The sequence below is a fragment of the Anser brachyrhynchus genome (assembly GCF_964034855.1).
Source record: "Anser brachyrhynchus genome assembly, chromosome: 10".
Lineage (NCBI taxonomy): Eukaryota > Metazoa > Chordata > Aves > Anseriformes > Anatidae > Anser > Anser brachyrhynchus.
Genome location: NC_137705.1, coordinates 7322026 through 7337133, shown reverse-complemented (window position 1 = coordinate 7337133; position 15108 = coordinate 7322026). Strand labels below are relative to the sequence as shown.

Genomic DNA, 15108 nt, shown 5'->3' with positions numbered 1-15108 from the left:
CCTCATTCAGAGCTACCTGCAGGCAGAGCTGCAGTGGTGCTTGCAATTGCTCTTCCTCTCAGCAGCTCCATTTTATGGTTCTTCTCTGAACCAACGCTTAGATACGACTGTCCCTTCATTGGATTTTATGAAAAAGGAGATTTTTAGCAGATTTCCACCCATAACTCTGCAGTGCTGACAAAGGAATTGCTCCTGCCATGATGCTGAGGAACACACTGAGCGTGTGCCACTGCAAACCCCTGAATTTGCTTTGCTAAAGCACGGCAGAAACAGACCCACCAGCTATGGAAACCCTCAAAGCAAGAACGGCTGCTAAGTATTTTGTTATGTTAAAAGGGGAACAAACTACATACGTTAGAACACTTACTTTGCATTTATAGAGCATCCTTCATCCAGGGACATCAAAGCACATTAAAAACACTTAAATTCTTACGGCGCGCTACACGAGGGAGCAAATACATCCACTGCAGAGCATTATTTGGGGCATAATGACGTGAAACGGGCTGCCTGAGTTCATGCACCTAGTCCACAGCGGAGCTCGCAGCTGAAAATCTGCTGGCAATGTCCCCCCTGCCATGTCTTTTGTCTGGCTGCCAGGCTCCAGCTCTTCCCCGCTGGGCTGTCCTGGGCGCCCCAAACGCCTGCTGCCTTCTCTGGGCCAAACTTCCCACGTGCGGGTGGATGGGCTGCTCGGGTCGCTGGGTTGGTTTGTTTTCCTCGTGACAAAGTTCTTTTCCCCCGTTGAGTCCCTGAAGTTGGCGGAGACCAGAAACGACTTCTTTTTGAAGAGCTGCCAAATTACATCAGGCTGCTCTGGTCCCTACAGTAATGAGCTGTAAGACGCGCACCCTAGGCGAAAAAAAGCAGGGATGTGTGTTTTGTTTTTTTCCCATTGGCAGCCCAAGCGGCCAGGAGCTGCCTTCCCGCAGCCCGGCACGGCGCTACGTGTGTGCACAGCTCCTCTCCTGCTTCCGCTGGGAAGTTTTCCATTTAATCCCATCAGGTCTGCGGGAACTGGCTCCCATCGCACCATCAACATAGCTCGGCAGGGATGGGCGATTGGGTTTGAAAAGCAAAACAAAATAAATACTACAGGCTCCAACCTGCGTTTCGTTGCCCGGAATAACCCGAAAAGTTTGCTTTGGATCCGCATCAGCCAGCGGGACCTTCTGCTCACGGAGGGGCTGCAGAGGAGGTGGCTGCCGGTCCTGGGGCCACGGATGGCAAACAAGCCCCGCGGCCGCCGGCCGGGACTGCGGGCACGTGGCTGGTGCAGATGCTGGGTGACAATAACCCAGGCTCCTGCCAACAAAACCTCTCATTTATTGCTTCCTGGGATGTCCCTGATCCGTGGGACAGGGACATAAGCTGCCTGCGAGCAGCCAGCGGTTGGGCTGGCACAGCCCTGGTGTGATGCTCAAGAACAGGGAAAAGGAAAGGAAAAGGGGGGATTTTCAGATAAATCTGGCTTTTCAGAGAGGAAGGCCTGCAGAAAATGTTAACTCACTGGAAAACTAAAACTGCTCCGTCTGCACTTTGCTTTTGTACAAAAGGTCGGTATTTTCCATGAAAGTAACTGCTGCTCCATCGGTGCCGGTTCAGAGCACACACACAGGCCTTCGGAGCCACCACGGCCAGAGGGCCTCATCCAGACCCCCCCAGGAATCAGCAGACGGCTCGTCGCTGACCTCGGGGGCTCTGCAACATGAGCTGCACCCAGATAAGGACAACAGCACGGGGCGATGACTCAGGACGGATAACACATCCCTTTTAAGTCGTGCGGTATCCAACTGCTTTATTATTAAATACTTGCGCTGTACAGCACAGCAGCTCAACTTCCTGCTATTTCCCCTTGCAACAGGCCTATTTTGTCCAGGATTAGCCTCACAAGCAGCATTAAAACACACAAACCACGTGAGGGGCCCAGCTAGATTTCCTCCTAGGTTTCCTCGCTTGCCCCTCTGCTCACATCTGGATGGGAGAAACCCTGGAGGAATCTGGAAAACATCAGAGCAAATCAAAATAAGACTTCAGAGTGGGTCGGGGGCCTCAGATACCATCGGGATGCGGTGGTAGGGTGCAGGGTGAGCCCCCTCCTGCCACGGGGAGGTCTTGGTTGTCCCATGAGTGCTCGGACACGCTCCATGCCGTGAGTGTCTGGGCACATCAGTCGCTCACCTTCCCACCCATCCTCCCCATCCCGGGGTGTTATCCTCATCTTCAAAAAGAAAAAGAAGTTATCCAAGCGCCCTGTGTTTTAACGAAGGCACGGCTAACAACTGCTGATACACAACTTGGAAGTTAACAGCTCCTTCAAGCTAAAAGAAGGCGGGGGGCAAGATAGAAACCAGGAGAAAGGAAAGAACATAACGTAAAATGAGGGTAGGGAAAAGTCTTTAAAGTGGAGCCAACTTTATTCAAAGGCACTGAGGAAAGTAATTACATTAGTTTACAAATGCCTTTGTGTTCTGCAGCCTTCCTAGGTTTGGGGTGTGTTTCCAGTTTAACTTTTACAGTTTAGAAACCTACCCCGTCCCTGCGAAACACGGGCATGGCTGCGGCTCCTGCCAGCGGTCCCACAGGCTCCTCGCCAAAGACAGAGCACGCCCAAGCACCTTCGTGGGCAAACCCCACTGCACCTTCTTCAGGAAGGAAAAATTTGCAAGCAACCTGTGAACGTAAGCCATTGACGAAGGATCTCTTTGATAATGAATTAAAGGGGGGTGGGGAGCAGGGATCACACTTGTTATTCCGCGAGTTGTTGGGAAGCAGCACTGGGCATAGCCCCTTGGCAAACACCACAGTCACCAACAAGAACACACCTCTCTTACAACACCCCTACCCCGAGCACCCACCCAGCAGGGCTGTTCGGTGTGACTGTACCGCTGGATGGACCACAAAGGAGCACGAGGTGTCCTGGCACGCTCCGTATAGGTAGGTGCTGAGTCGCTGAGCCGCAACAGCTCCGGCACAGCCAGCAGGGCCGTCCCGCCTGGCTCTGACAAAACCAGCCCTGCTAGGGCAGGAGGCAGCAGCCTGAGTGCAACGGAGCACCAGGATGTGTCCCCAAAGGGTGACCCTGGTGGGGTCAGCAGGGCCGTGGGAGATTTGGGGAGATGTGATGAACTCTGGTGAAGTGGGGAGAAGGCGGCAGGCGGCTCCAACAAGCCCGTGCTGGCCTGAGCGAGCGGGGCTGTGCCGCCTGCCCGCCCGCTCCTGCCCTGTGTGGGTTTTTAACAGCACCGAGACGTTAAATCATCTTTTACACCAAGCACCTGAAAGCTACAAAGGAACGAAGCTGATGTCTTCGATATTTCTACCAACCCCGCTGGTCTGCCATGGAAAAACAAGGTGGAAAAAAAACCAAACAAACAAACCATACAAAAATAACTCTCTGAAAGCATCTGCAAAATTTTGCAAGTGCTTGCACACAGCCCTCACAAAAGAGCTCTACAGATCGCAGACGTGTACAGCTAGAAAACAGGTTCCGCTTGGCCCAAACCTGGCACGTCTTCCTTTTCTGTGGCCATCAGGATACAAAGCACTTATTTCTGGGAGCAAAACAATCCTCGCAGTGAGGCCAGGCGCTCCAAAACAAAGCAGAGAGCGAGCACTGCACGGCTGGGGCTGGCTTGGGGATGCAGCTGGGCACATCCTGGGACAGCCGGGCACCCCACGGGATGACCGGGGCAGAAAGGCTGCTCTCCATCTTCCTCCTGTGCCCACAAGCAACCTACTCTGAAAACAGGGAACTGCTACTGGGACGCAAACCATTAAAAGGAATCTTTTTATGCTTGTTATTATTTAAAACTATCTGTTCCCTCTTATAACTGAGGAACCCCCAGGGAGAGTGTACAGGCCTGTGTCTCCAGGACTGGAAATTGTGCTAGCAGCTGATAAGCACCACAAATGAAGAGAGGTGTTGGGAAAAGCACACAAAAGCCTCAGGTGGGAGAAGATCTTTATCGCTCCCCAAATCCGTGATCGTGCCTGCGTGCTGACAGCAAAGACCATCCGCAGCGCCAGGCGGCCCAGCATCCCGCCGTGCTGTCCCCGCGCCTGCCGCTACGGGTTTGCTCTTGCAAACCCACTCCAGAGTCATAGGGACAAAGGCAGAGAACAAAGAGAAACAATTCCCATAAATTCTGTTTGTTCTGGCACACTTTGCAGCTCTCCGTGTGCTTCTCTCCCACAGCTAATGGCAGCGGATCCGTTTGAGTGTTGCTGTTCCTTGGTTTCTTGTTGAGAATGACATCAATTTCTGTCAGGCTTTTGGAGCAGTTCTTGCTCTATAAAAGATCCTGCAGAGACATTGCTTCCTGCTGGCATTAAAGAAGAACATTTGAATCAAGGACGTACATCCACAAGTTTTAGACTTGTGAAAGCGCATGCCATGATTTTTCTTTTTCTAAGCAAAAATGGAAATTGGATTAAGCAGTCAGAAGCAGTGCTTTCAAAAGATTTTGAAGGTGGTCTTTTGGCTGCTACGTGCTGACCAGCAGCCCTGCTCCCACACCACTGAGTCCCTTGGAGCACCAGCGGTTATAAGGATCATCTGCTGCATTGACTGTAGCTGATAATTCCTCTGGGTATGCTACTTAAAATGCTCTTTTATTTTTAAGTTGAGGGATAGCATACTAGAATAATTCTGTATCAAGCACAAGCTGTAATTGTATGCTGGAATAAAGCTCCAGGACAAGAAAGGGTGAGAAGGTAAAATCCACTTGATCGTGATACGTAGGCACAAGTGAGGCACACGTCCCCCAGAGATAAACGGCCCAGATAACTGCCTTTCTTTTACCACTGAGGTGGCAGAAGTTGGTATTTTTAGTTAAGGTGTAAATGGGTGCCCACTGCAGGTTTGCCTCCACTGCCCTTTGCTCACTAACAACCTGAACAGCAACTCATAGAGCTTGGAGGTTTTGTAACTCAGATATGTGCTATAGGCCTTGCAAGAGCTCCAGAACAGGAATCAACATGTACATTAGCCCCCGAATAAATTCCCCTGACACCTATGGTCTCACACCACACTGCAAAGCTCTCGAGCTCCTATCTCCCGGTGGCTGCCTTAGAAGAAAATGGCTCCCTGAATCATAATGCTACTAATATTAGCACAGATGAGATGTTCTTAACTTTTAAGGAATTTGATTTGACAAACCGTGCTGTCAGCAAGAGGGAATTACGTTCTTATGGCACATACGAGGGTCTTGAATGTTGGCGTGTTGAAGCCATACGGGAAGCCATACCACAGCTAAGGCAAGGCACATCTTTTGTTCAATTTGAAATATGTGCCTGTAGCCAGCTGCTCCTATTATGGAGACACAATAAAGACAGAAATCCTCAAAAATCCCTTGTATCCAGAAATTCAAGTTGGCACGTTGTAACCTCTTTGGATTTCTCCAAACCACAGGCCCAAGGAATTCAAGGCTGCGCATTCACATGTATTTGCACATGCTTTGCCTAAAAAATGTGAAAAACACATTAGAGGAGTGCTTATTTTCAAGCATCTGCCCCAGACTGGGTGTCAGCGCGAGGAAGGCCCAGCTCGTGGGCCACCAGCCCCAGCAGACACGCCGGCTCCTGCAGCCGCCCTCGCAGGCCTCACAGCCAGGCCCATCTTGGGGCCACTGGGATGGGTTTCTATTGCTGCCTGCCAATTTCAAGACTTTCACACTTTATCTGACCAGGGAACTGCAGGCAGGCAAAAAGAAGAATTTCTTCAAACCCCGAGCTTCTGTTCCTCCCTTCGTACAGCCGTATTTCTCCCATCTGCATCAGCGTCTTCCAGAAGAGAGCTCCCTCCTCTACCACAAGACGATTTTTCATCAGGGTCCTGATGCAGGTGGGATGAGAGCTCACAGCAACCTCCCGGCCACCCTGGGTAGCCAAGTGCTATTGCAAGAAACCACATTTTCTGAACACACTGTAATTTATGGAGCTCACTCTTGGGTTTTTACTCTCCGCCTTCCCTGTTGGCAGGTTGCCGCTGAGCCTAACACCTCTGATGGTTTGAAACCTCTTCCAATTTCCTGCCTGAATGCATTCAGAGCCAGTTTATATCTATGTTCATGTGCCAAAGTTTTAGCTTGAATAACTGCTCTTCCTCCTGTAATACATAGGGAGTGATAACAGCCTTTCGACTGGGGAGGCTGAGCAAACCGAGCTCTTCTGGGCTCCGCAACACAATAACATTTTCAATCTCCTTCAAGTTTAAATTTCTTTCTTGAGCATAGGTTTCATAAATTTTAGCCCATTTTCCAGATGATTTTTTACCATACCTTATGCAGTTGTATTTTAACATTTTTATATCACTATCCTTGTTACAAACATGCTTAGAAATATATAATATTTATAACTGTTGTGTAAAGCACTTTGTAGTCCTGCAGGCTAACCAGCTGTAATAAAAGGGATAACTTGCAGCTCTTCAGTGCAACAGCTGGTTCATGATCCAACGGCTGGATCTGACTTGACCAATGCTTTTTTTCTGTTCAGTAATGGGCATTAAGTAATCAACAGGATTTTTCACACAGCTGGAATGTACCATGGGCCAGCTGATCACTCCTGAATTAGTGTCCAGGAATCCAGCAAGACCTTGCATGCTTAGGTTGATTCCCCTTCAGATTATATTTAATAAATATTTTAAGCCACAGATAGAAGGGACTCTCCAAATTCTGAAATGACCTACTGAAATTGCCAAAAACCGATGTCATGTTTGTTGGCCAACTTCCCCCACTGAAACCCTGTAAATTGCTGCGCTGAGTGAGACGTGAAAACTGTCTCCCAAGAACAGCGAGGTAGGAAGGCTGTTGTCCAAGTATAATAAGAAAACTGCATTAGTCTTTCAGGGGACTACTTACCTCCCCAGCTCATATGCTGCGCGGAGATTTTAATAAAGTAGAATATTGCAGAAAAAGTTGTTTCATTTCATCTGTTTCATGTCAGAGAAATACGACAGCAAGGCAATGGAAGGCAGAGAAAAATTCATTGCCTGCAAATATGCATTTTCACCCCAGCCTGACAGCAGTGTCCCCATCCTGCAACCGGGCCCAACACCAGCTGCTTGACGGCAGCTGCAGGCTTCAGACACCAGCCTTCGAGAGGCTTTGCATCACGTACGCACGCTTGACTCATCGAGCAGAAAGCCACATGTCTGTCTGCAGCCTTGTACAGCTCCAGCAAGTCGCTGCAGAGGTTCCTGCTCACCGCACTGCGCTGGGCTGTGCAGGAGGCCAACCTCCCCGGCGCCCCAGGGCACCTCCAGCACCACTGTTATCTACAGGAGAAGCTCAGGGTGCTGCTCTCCACCCCAGCACCACCACCACTACCTACAGGAGAAGCTCAGGGTGCTGCTCTCTATGCAGGCACAATGCCTGACCCTTTGTGGCTCTTATAAAACCAAACCTTGCTTTTGTCTCCCTAGAGGCGAGATCCCCAATGGGCTGATGGATGAGCTATGCTGGAAAGATTTCAGTGCCTGTCTTAGGCTCTGCTTATGGCTGCTCTTCATCTATCTCCATGGTGATTAGAGACAGGCCTGAAGTGGTAAATCTGCTGAAAGACCCAGCAACACAGACAGAGAAGTGTAGTCAGAAAGCTCGTGTTTGTATCGAGGAGCACAGTGACCTCTGAAAGAAACAGGTGCTGGAAGAATCTAAAAATACATTAACTTGGGTAACGCATCAGACGTCAGTACCTACTGCTAGAACTAATGGACTTATTTTCTCCTGAGCATCCCAGACTCCCTGAAGGGAAATAATTTCTTAAATATCACCTCAGGGATCAAAGAAGCATCCACATCTACAGGGATATATCACCACTGTGCTGGAGATGGGTCTCAGTTGCTGTCCATGGCATGCTGCAATCATCAGATAACATGTCTACGTGGTCAGGCGTTGCCCGTTGCTAAATAGCTGTATTTCTACCCAAAGCTACAGTGACACGGGCCAGTGTGGGCTCCAGAAGCCACTGGGCACAGGGCAAGGCTGAGAGCCTCCAGCTTGGGTATGGTCCTGCAAGGAGACTTCTGAAACCCACCTGGTTCGTGTCCCCTCAGCATGAGGGTCAGGCAGAGCTACTCCAGGACCATCTGAACCTGGCCATGCACCCAGCCTGGCACCTCCTGGGAGGCTCACAGGGAGCCTCCACCACCGGGAAGGGGACAGAAGACCAGGCTGCTGCCTGACTGCCACAGCTGGTTGGCACCAAATGGTGCTGCGGAGCTGAAAGCAAGCGCTAAGCCAGGCTTGTAAAGACAAGAGGGGAAAAAAAAAAAAAAAGAAAAAAAAAAAGAAACCCAAACAACTGGATTTTCTCTAATCAGACAGATAATATTTACAGCCTATGGGTGGTGCCAAAATATTTCAGGAAATGCCTAAGCCCTTTGAATAAATCTCAGGAAAACACAGGATTTAAAGACAGTAACTGTAACAATAAGAATGAAAGCCTTCCACCCTCTCCCAGCCTCCTTACATGGTTTAAAATGATTGCCATAGCAATTATCAAGGCTAAGCTCATTTTGAAGTCCCCACTGCAAATTAAGTTCTGAGTTGAACATGTAAAAGATCAGCATAAAAACTAAACGAATCGTGTAAGCTGCAAGGAGCAGAAATCAATGCACTTTCCACGCAGACAGCATGCTGAGGTCTAATCCGTCCTGTTAAATTCCTACACAGAGATACTTGAACTTCATTGGAGAGATTCTCTCCAGTAAGTGAAACTTCTTGCCCATTTTTAGAGCGACCTGTTGGCTTTGTCCATCTGTCCTGGGCTTACTGCAGGGGCACGGTGGCCCAGGAGAACAGAAATGTGTGCCAGCTGCCCCAGGCACACTGGTGTCCCACCACTTCTTCCCCATGAAACAGTAATATGCACGTCTGTACCTGTTCCTTTCCACAACCACAACAAAATCCATCCTGAAAGCATTTTGTTTCCCCCCTCTCAGTTGCCAGTTATGCCTACAGACGCAGAAAAACCCAGGTCCCACGAGGACCGCATCCCGACGTCATTACATTTGTGCATTCAGACCAGACCTGCATCAGAAAGTTTCTACAGCACACGCAGAAACGGAACTGTACGCAGCAAGTGCTCGCTCTCCTGAAAAATCAGGACAATTATTTCCAAAGAGCAGATTCCCACAATGTATTTTGGCATCTCGGCGTTACGGTTACCTGCTCGGGTTTCAGGCCGGGGGGCACCCACGCGTACTCCTCCAGGGCACAGCCCGAGTCGTCGTCGGAGGTGGAATTCCTCTGGAAGTCGAACATGAGCTTGGTGACGGTCTTCTCCATCTCCAAAGGCATAACTGTCACGATGTGCTCTTCCTGGGAGCACTTACAGTGAAGGCAAATCTTCCTGCAAGGGGAGGAGAGAGAAAAAAGAAGAGGTCCCCTGGTGAGCTGCACTGCAAACGGGAAACAGCCGAGATCCCTGCCAGCCGCTGGCCTGCAGCTACTGAGCTCAGCCACTTTTTTTTTTTTTATGCTCAGGCATTTTCTAACAAAGCATTTGTCTCTCTTGCACGCAGGAAATAAAAAGTCCGTATTTGCTATAACAACACTTGGCAATTCAGCTGAGTCAGACTGTCAGACATTTGGGGCTATGTAATTGCTCGTCCCTTTGCTGCTCTGCAGAGAGCATTTCCAGGGGCCACGCGCCCGCCTGGCACGGACCGGCCGGTAATTGCGAAGCACTTACCAAAATTAGGACAGCCAAGCACTTGGCTAATGCATAAAATGGTGGATTGACCGGGAAGCTGTGAATGACAAGTCCTTTTAGCATGCTGATAGCATAAATTTGCTTATTAAAGTAGCATAAAAATTGATTATAGTCTGAACATATACAGCTAAATTAAATTAAGGGAGGCGACACAAGCTGCAGTCGCACACCAGCGGGATGCTAACGGCCCAGCTCGATGGCACACGCCTCAGCTCAGCGGCACGCCAGCTTGCACACTGCCCAAGACACATGCAATATTATAATATAATATATTATAATAAGAAGTACAGAGAGAGCAACCAAAAGGTTGCCATTTGACACACGTTAGCTGAACTCAGTGCAACTACTACCACTTAACGTTTCTTTTAAGTGTTTTTTCCTGCAGCTGGTGGTCCAAAGGAGATTTTTTTCATGGGCATGGACCCAAGTATCCAGCTGCTCTGCTCCTAGAACACCCCAGCCATTCACCAGGGGTGACAGCGAAGGACAAACCAGGCTGAAAACACTCCCCATGCCCCCAAACTGGGGTTAGAGGGCTGATAAATTGCCTTCTATTTCTGAAAACACAATGCTCTTCCACAATGTGGGTCAATGTTATCTATTTTAAAGTAACCGCGCAGGGTTCTGAATTAATTGGAGCTAATCAAACACTACTGACTTCTGAGGAATTGGGTGTCACTTCACGTGGGCAGCAGAAGGGGGAATCAGGCCCACATTTCAGAAATAGTAAGGGAACAGACAAAAAGCAGGAGAAAAGTTACTGCGACCATTGCAGCTCTCTCTGCTATAATTTCCCTGCCCTCCAAAGAAAATTGGAGAGCAGGAACAGTTAAACATCAGGGGCTTTAATTTTCAAACACCTTTCCTTCTTTTTAACCGCCGCGCAAAGGCCAGCAAAGCATACCAGTGCTCAGATCCAGCTTTGAGTCTAAGTTTCCACTTGGCCATTACAGCACAAAAAATGCACTCTAGCAAAAGTCAAGAGGCTCCGTTCAGTCAAGCCAGGGAGATTTGCCAGATTTTCCCATTTCCTGCCTTTCATCAGATCTAACGTACACACAGACCCAAACGCACCCCCAGCGTCTGGTTTGCGTCCAGCCAGAGAGTCTCGGCATCGCCTCTGGCCGTTACCTTAAAAAATAATCAAGGCACAATTTCACGCGAATACTTTAATTAATCAGCTACTGTGGAAAGGCGCTCTGCCACAGCAAAGCTGCCGGTTTCTTAGCTGTTTCCATCTCATTTCACAACACGATTAGAAGCAGCTCGATATGCAACAAGATGTTAAAAATAATTAATAGCTCCAGAGCCTCGGATTCGGGGTTTGCGACTTGGGCAGTTACCCTAACGGAGTTTAGGGCTCCTTTGCCAAATTTAATTTTCGGGACATCAATCACGGGCTTCAAAGGGAGGCAGCCCAGCAGCGTGTGTGCTCAGAGAGCTAATGAGAGAAATTGCGGTATCAGGTGGCAGGGTGGAAAAAACGGCACGGGGAGGGAGGCTGAGCGCAGGCAGCCTCTGCCCCGCTGCCGCCGGGATGCGCTACGTGCCAGCGGCCACGGGAGGATCAGGAGAGCGAAGGATGAGAAGGACACACAGAGCCCCTTGGCGATGTCCCCAGGCCGGGACAAGGGGCTCTGTAAAAACCTTGCACTGTTAAAAACTGAGCATCTCCAGGCACGGGGTTTCTGCAGCCTCCCTGGGCAAACCGTACAAACTTCAAGATCTTGCCCTGGAGATGTTCAGTACTCCTCCTTTCCCCTCGTTAAAAACGGAAGATTAACAGTTTTAATTACAAGTATTTTCTTTATGTTAGGATATGCTGTTTCATGGGAACAATACTCAGCATCCTAAGAGTATCTTTCTGCTCCTATGATATGGTTTCCATGACTTCTTCACATAGGTCTCACTTACTCAACTTCACTCGATCATCTTCCAGCTCTCTATAATTAAAAATAATTCCCCAGAGTAAAAACTTAATATAAAAATGTACATTTCAAACGTGAGATGAAACTGCAAAAGCAAGATCCCCAACCACAACTCAAAGCAGGAGGGCGTTAAGTGAGTTAACGCCGGTGCTCGATCGTGTGAATAGTGACCAGAGCAATAAGGTGCTGGTGCTGCTGATGCCCTGGTGCTGAGCTGATGGGTTTTGGGGGACACAGGGGGCCACCAGCCCGCCCGGCAGCTCCCTCTACCACGTTAGGCATTGCTGCGGCCACAGGATGAGCATCCGAGCCCGGAGCAGCTCAGCGCCGCCCCGGCGTGCCGCATGCCTTTCCTTATACAGGGTGCTGAGCTGCACGTCCTGCGCAGGGACAAACCCTCGACTTGGCCAGCCACCAGCCTCAGCTGAACACCGCCACCTTGTCTGGAACCGCTGCTGCTCCCCAGCTCGGCTCGCAGCCTCAGCCAAGGAACCCGATGCTGCCGGGGGTGAGAGCAGGCGGTTGTCTTCTGTTGGTTGGGTGGTGTTTATTTTTTATTAATTTTTTTTGAAAGCAAGAAGGAATTAAGGCCAATCGCTCTCTGGAAATCCCGTCTTCATTCCTGAGCCTTTCCGTCCTGCTCTCAGCCACGCTGGGGTGGCTCGTGCTAGTCCTTGAGAATGCAGAAAGGATCTGCAAGCCCCTCTTGGGGAAGTCCTGCCCCAGAGAGTAACGGGGATGCCCAGCAAGGGAGAGGCTGGAGATTTTGGTGGTTACTGGAATCTGGGAGCATCCCAGAACCTCACCCGACTCCAGAGCTGAGAACTAGCAAAGAGAAGGCCAGCGATGCTGTGATTCCTAAGAAAGCAGGGGGAGCTGACAGCACTGCCAACCTCGGGCATGGAGAGCAAATCCAGGAGCTGCCAGCCGGGAGCAAAGAAGAGAGGGAAGGTGCTGAGGGAGGCACGGGCTGTGGAGCATCCTGGCACGTCCGCTCCGCTGTCATGAAGGATTTGCATGCATTTGTGAGCACATTAGCATGCAAGGTTGGGAATCCCTCAAAAAGCAATCCTCTGCTCAGCTCGGATGTGATGTCTGAAAAATAATGGGACGATTCCCTTGCATCGTTGCGTAGAGTGATTTTTTTTTTTTCCAGGATTGAGCCATCATTCTGATTGCAATCAGACTTTTCGGTCAGTTGTATGTCACTAAACCACAAGGCTTCATAGGAAAAGGGAGAGGCTGCGGATTTGGGGCAGCTCATGTGACCCCTGAGCCTCTTAACAAGGGCTTCTTAATGTCTCTGCCTGTTATCTCCTCCCTTCATTTGAGAGCTAATGAGGCATCCTCCCACCCCGAGCGAGCTCCAGCTACACGGACCCGTCTCTCCAGATCCCACAGGCAAGGCAAACATTTGTCCTGACTGAAAAACGAACGCGGCCCTTCACTCCTGCACCCAGCGCCCTGCAGCTCTCCTCCAGTGCGGGCAGTGCCCTCCCATTTTACAGATGGGGAAGCTGAGGCACGGCAGCAGAGCTCTGCCTACGAATTCACCATGGCAGGCTGAAAGAAGAGTGGCTGACCGGCACCCCACGTTGGAGCTGAAGCTCTGTATCCTCCTCCTTCTCTAACACCATATTTACATTACACATTACACCAGGCAGCTGCTGCCCAGAGGTGCCCGGTGCCCACAGAGCTCAGCTACGAAGTGGCATCTCTCTGGACAAAACGTTTCTGCCACTTTTACACTCTTCTGGACTTACTTCAGCCAGGAAAAACAAACACAGCTATCAGCAGGAATGAACCGCAAAGACTTTGTGAGACTCGGGTTGAAAAGAAAGCTTAAAAAAAGCTTTTATCTGCAAAACCGGGGTGCAAAAGGCTAACAGAGGTGAACTAGCCATGGGCATTTGTGGTAGCAGTAATCTAAAGTCTGAGGACAAGGTGCCCTTGGTGGCCTCTAAGTACAGCTCAGTTGACCCAGGATGCTCGGATCAAGCAGTTGGCTTAAGAGATCACCATAAGGCAGCAGCAAGAGAGCAGGTAGCACAGTAATGCCACGAAACTAAGGAAGGGAGAAATAACCCAGCAACCAAACTACCCCGACAGCTGCAGCTCCTCCTGATCTCAGTGCTGACAGCCAAGCATGCACAGGCTGCGCACCTCCAGAAAGGCTTGCAGCACATTATTTTATTTCCCTCCGACCTTCACGGTGCCAACAGCAGCAATTGCTAAGGCACTCAGGTTGGTGTTGAAACTTTTATGACAAACCCCATTTCCACTCCTGGAAAAATTCTCCCCTCCTGGCTGATGCTGTCCATGCTCGGATTCAGACTGGAGACTAATTTTACTTTTAAGACTTGGTAAAAATCCTTTACCACTGCAAGATTTGTTCGTGCTTAATTAAGAAGAAAAAAGAACTATCCCCACTGTCGCCAATTTCAGCGAAATATGAGCAAACCAGCCTAGGATGGTTTTCCACTTGGTCTGCCTCCATGGTGAGTTCAAGCAGCAGGTGGAGCATCTGCCTGCAGGTCCCCACTGCTGTCCCCAAATCCTGCTCCCCTGGGGCACGGCCCCAGGCAGCCTCCAGTTTTGCTGTCTGTCGTCTTCAGCCCCACGTGGTAGATAAGAACCACCAACACACAAAGCTGGGCACCTGAACGATGAGACCAAGGAGTTGGGGCAAAACAGTGCACAATTTACCAGGGGGAAAAAAAAAAAACCACCACCACCAAATCCCCAGTCTGGGTTCTCTTTGTGCATTCCTAGACAGGCAAGAAAGCAGGACTGCATCCAAAACCACGGCCAGAGCTCTCAGCGGCACCACGGGACGGATTAAAACACACCAACCTTCCCGTGCCCAGGTGCCACCCTGTGGCTAAACCCAAGCGGAGGAGCTGGGGTGCTTTGTGGGTGGGCTCGTGGAGCCCAGGGGCGCCCCAGCTCTCTCCAGTAACACCAGTCCCCTCCCGAGCTGGGCGAGAGCCCCGTGGTGCTGAGCACGCTCCCGATCCAGATCCAGACTGCTCCCCCGAGCTGCAGCCCCCAACCCTGACCACGACAGATCCAACGCGTAAAGGTAAGATGCTTACATTAAGGAGTATTAATAACGTGGCAGACCTCAGATGAAGCCTATTTGGAGTTCCCAAGATATTGTGCAGAGGATGCAGCACTTTTATTTCCCGTAACGTAGGACAGACAGGGGTGGGCTCCCTGCTAGCCGGTGCGAGCTGCAGACCAAGCACGGGAGAGAAGAGCGCGATGCAGCGAGCCCCATCCCTGGCCAGGCAGGCCAGCAGGAGGGGAGGTGTCCAACAGGCTGCTCTGACACATCCTAAGCGACGGAGGCAGCCTGCCAGCTCAGGCTCACATCTCAACATATCTGTTGTTTTTTTTTTTTCCCCTTAAAGGTCCAGCCCTTAGAATACAGAAAGGAAAACAACCGCCTATTTTTCCCCAGTCA

General features: G+C 50.2%; 1 protein-coding gene across 4 annotated transcripts in view; it reads right to left on the bottom strand.

The window, feature by feature from the left end:
- PRICKLE2 (prickle planar cell polarity protein 2) overlaps positions 1 to 15108 on the bottom strand; it is a 98260-nt gene that overhangs the window by 20590 nt on the left and 62562 nt on the right. For all 4 annotated transcript variants that reach the window (XM_080605721.1, XM_080605724.1, XM_080605722.1 and 1 more), the window contains one exon: positions 9168 to 9351. In XM_080605721.1, the coding sequence (XP_080461847.1) occupies positions 9168 to 9351 (184 nt within the window). The remainder of the gene's footprint in view (positions 1 to 9167; positions 9352 to 15108) is intronic.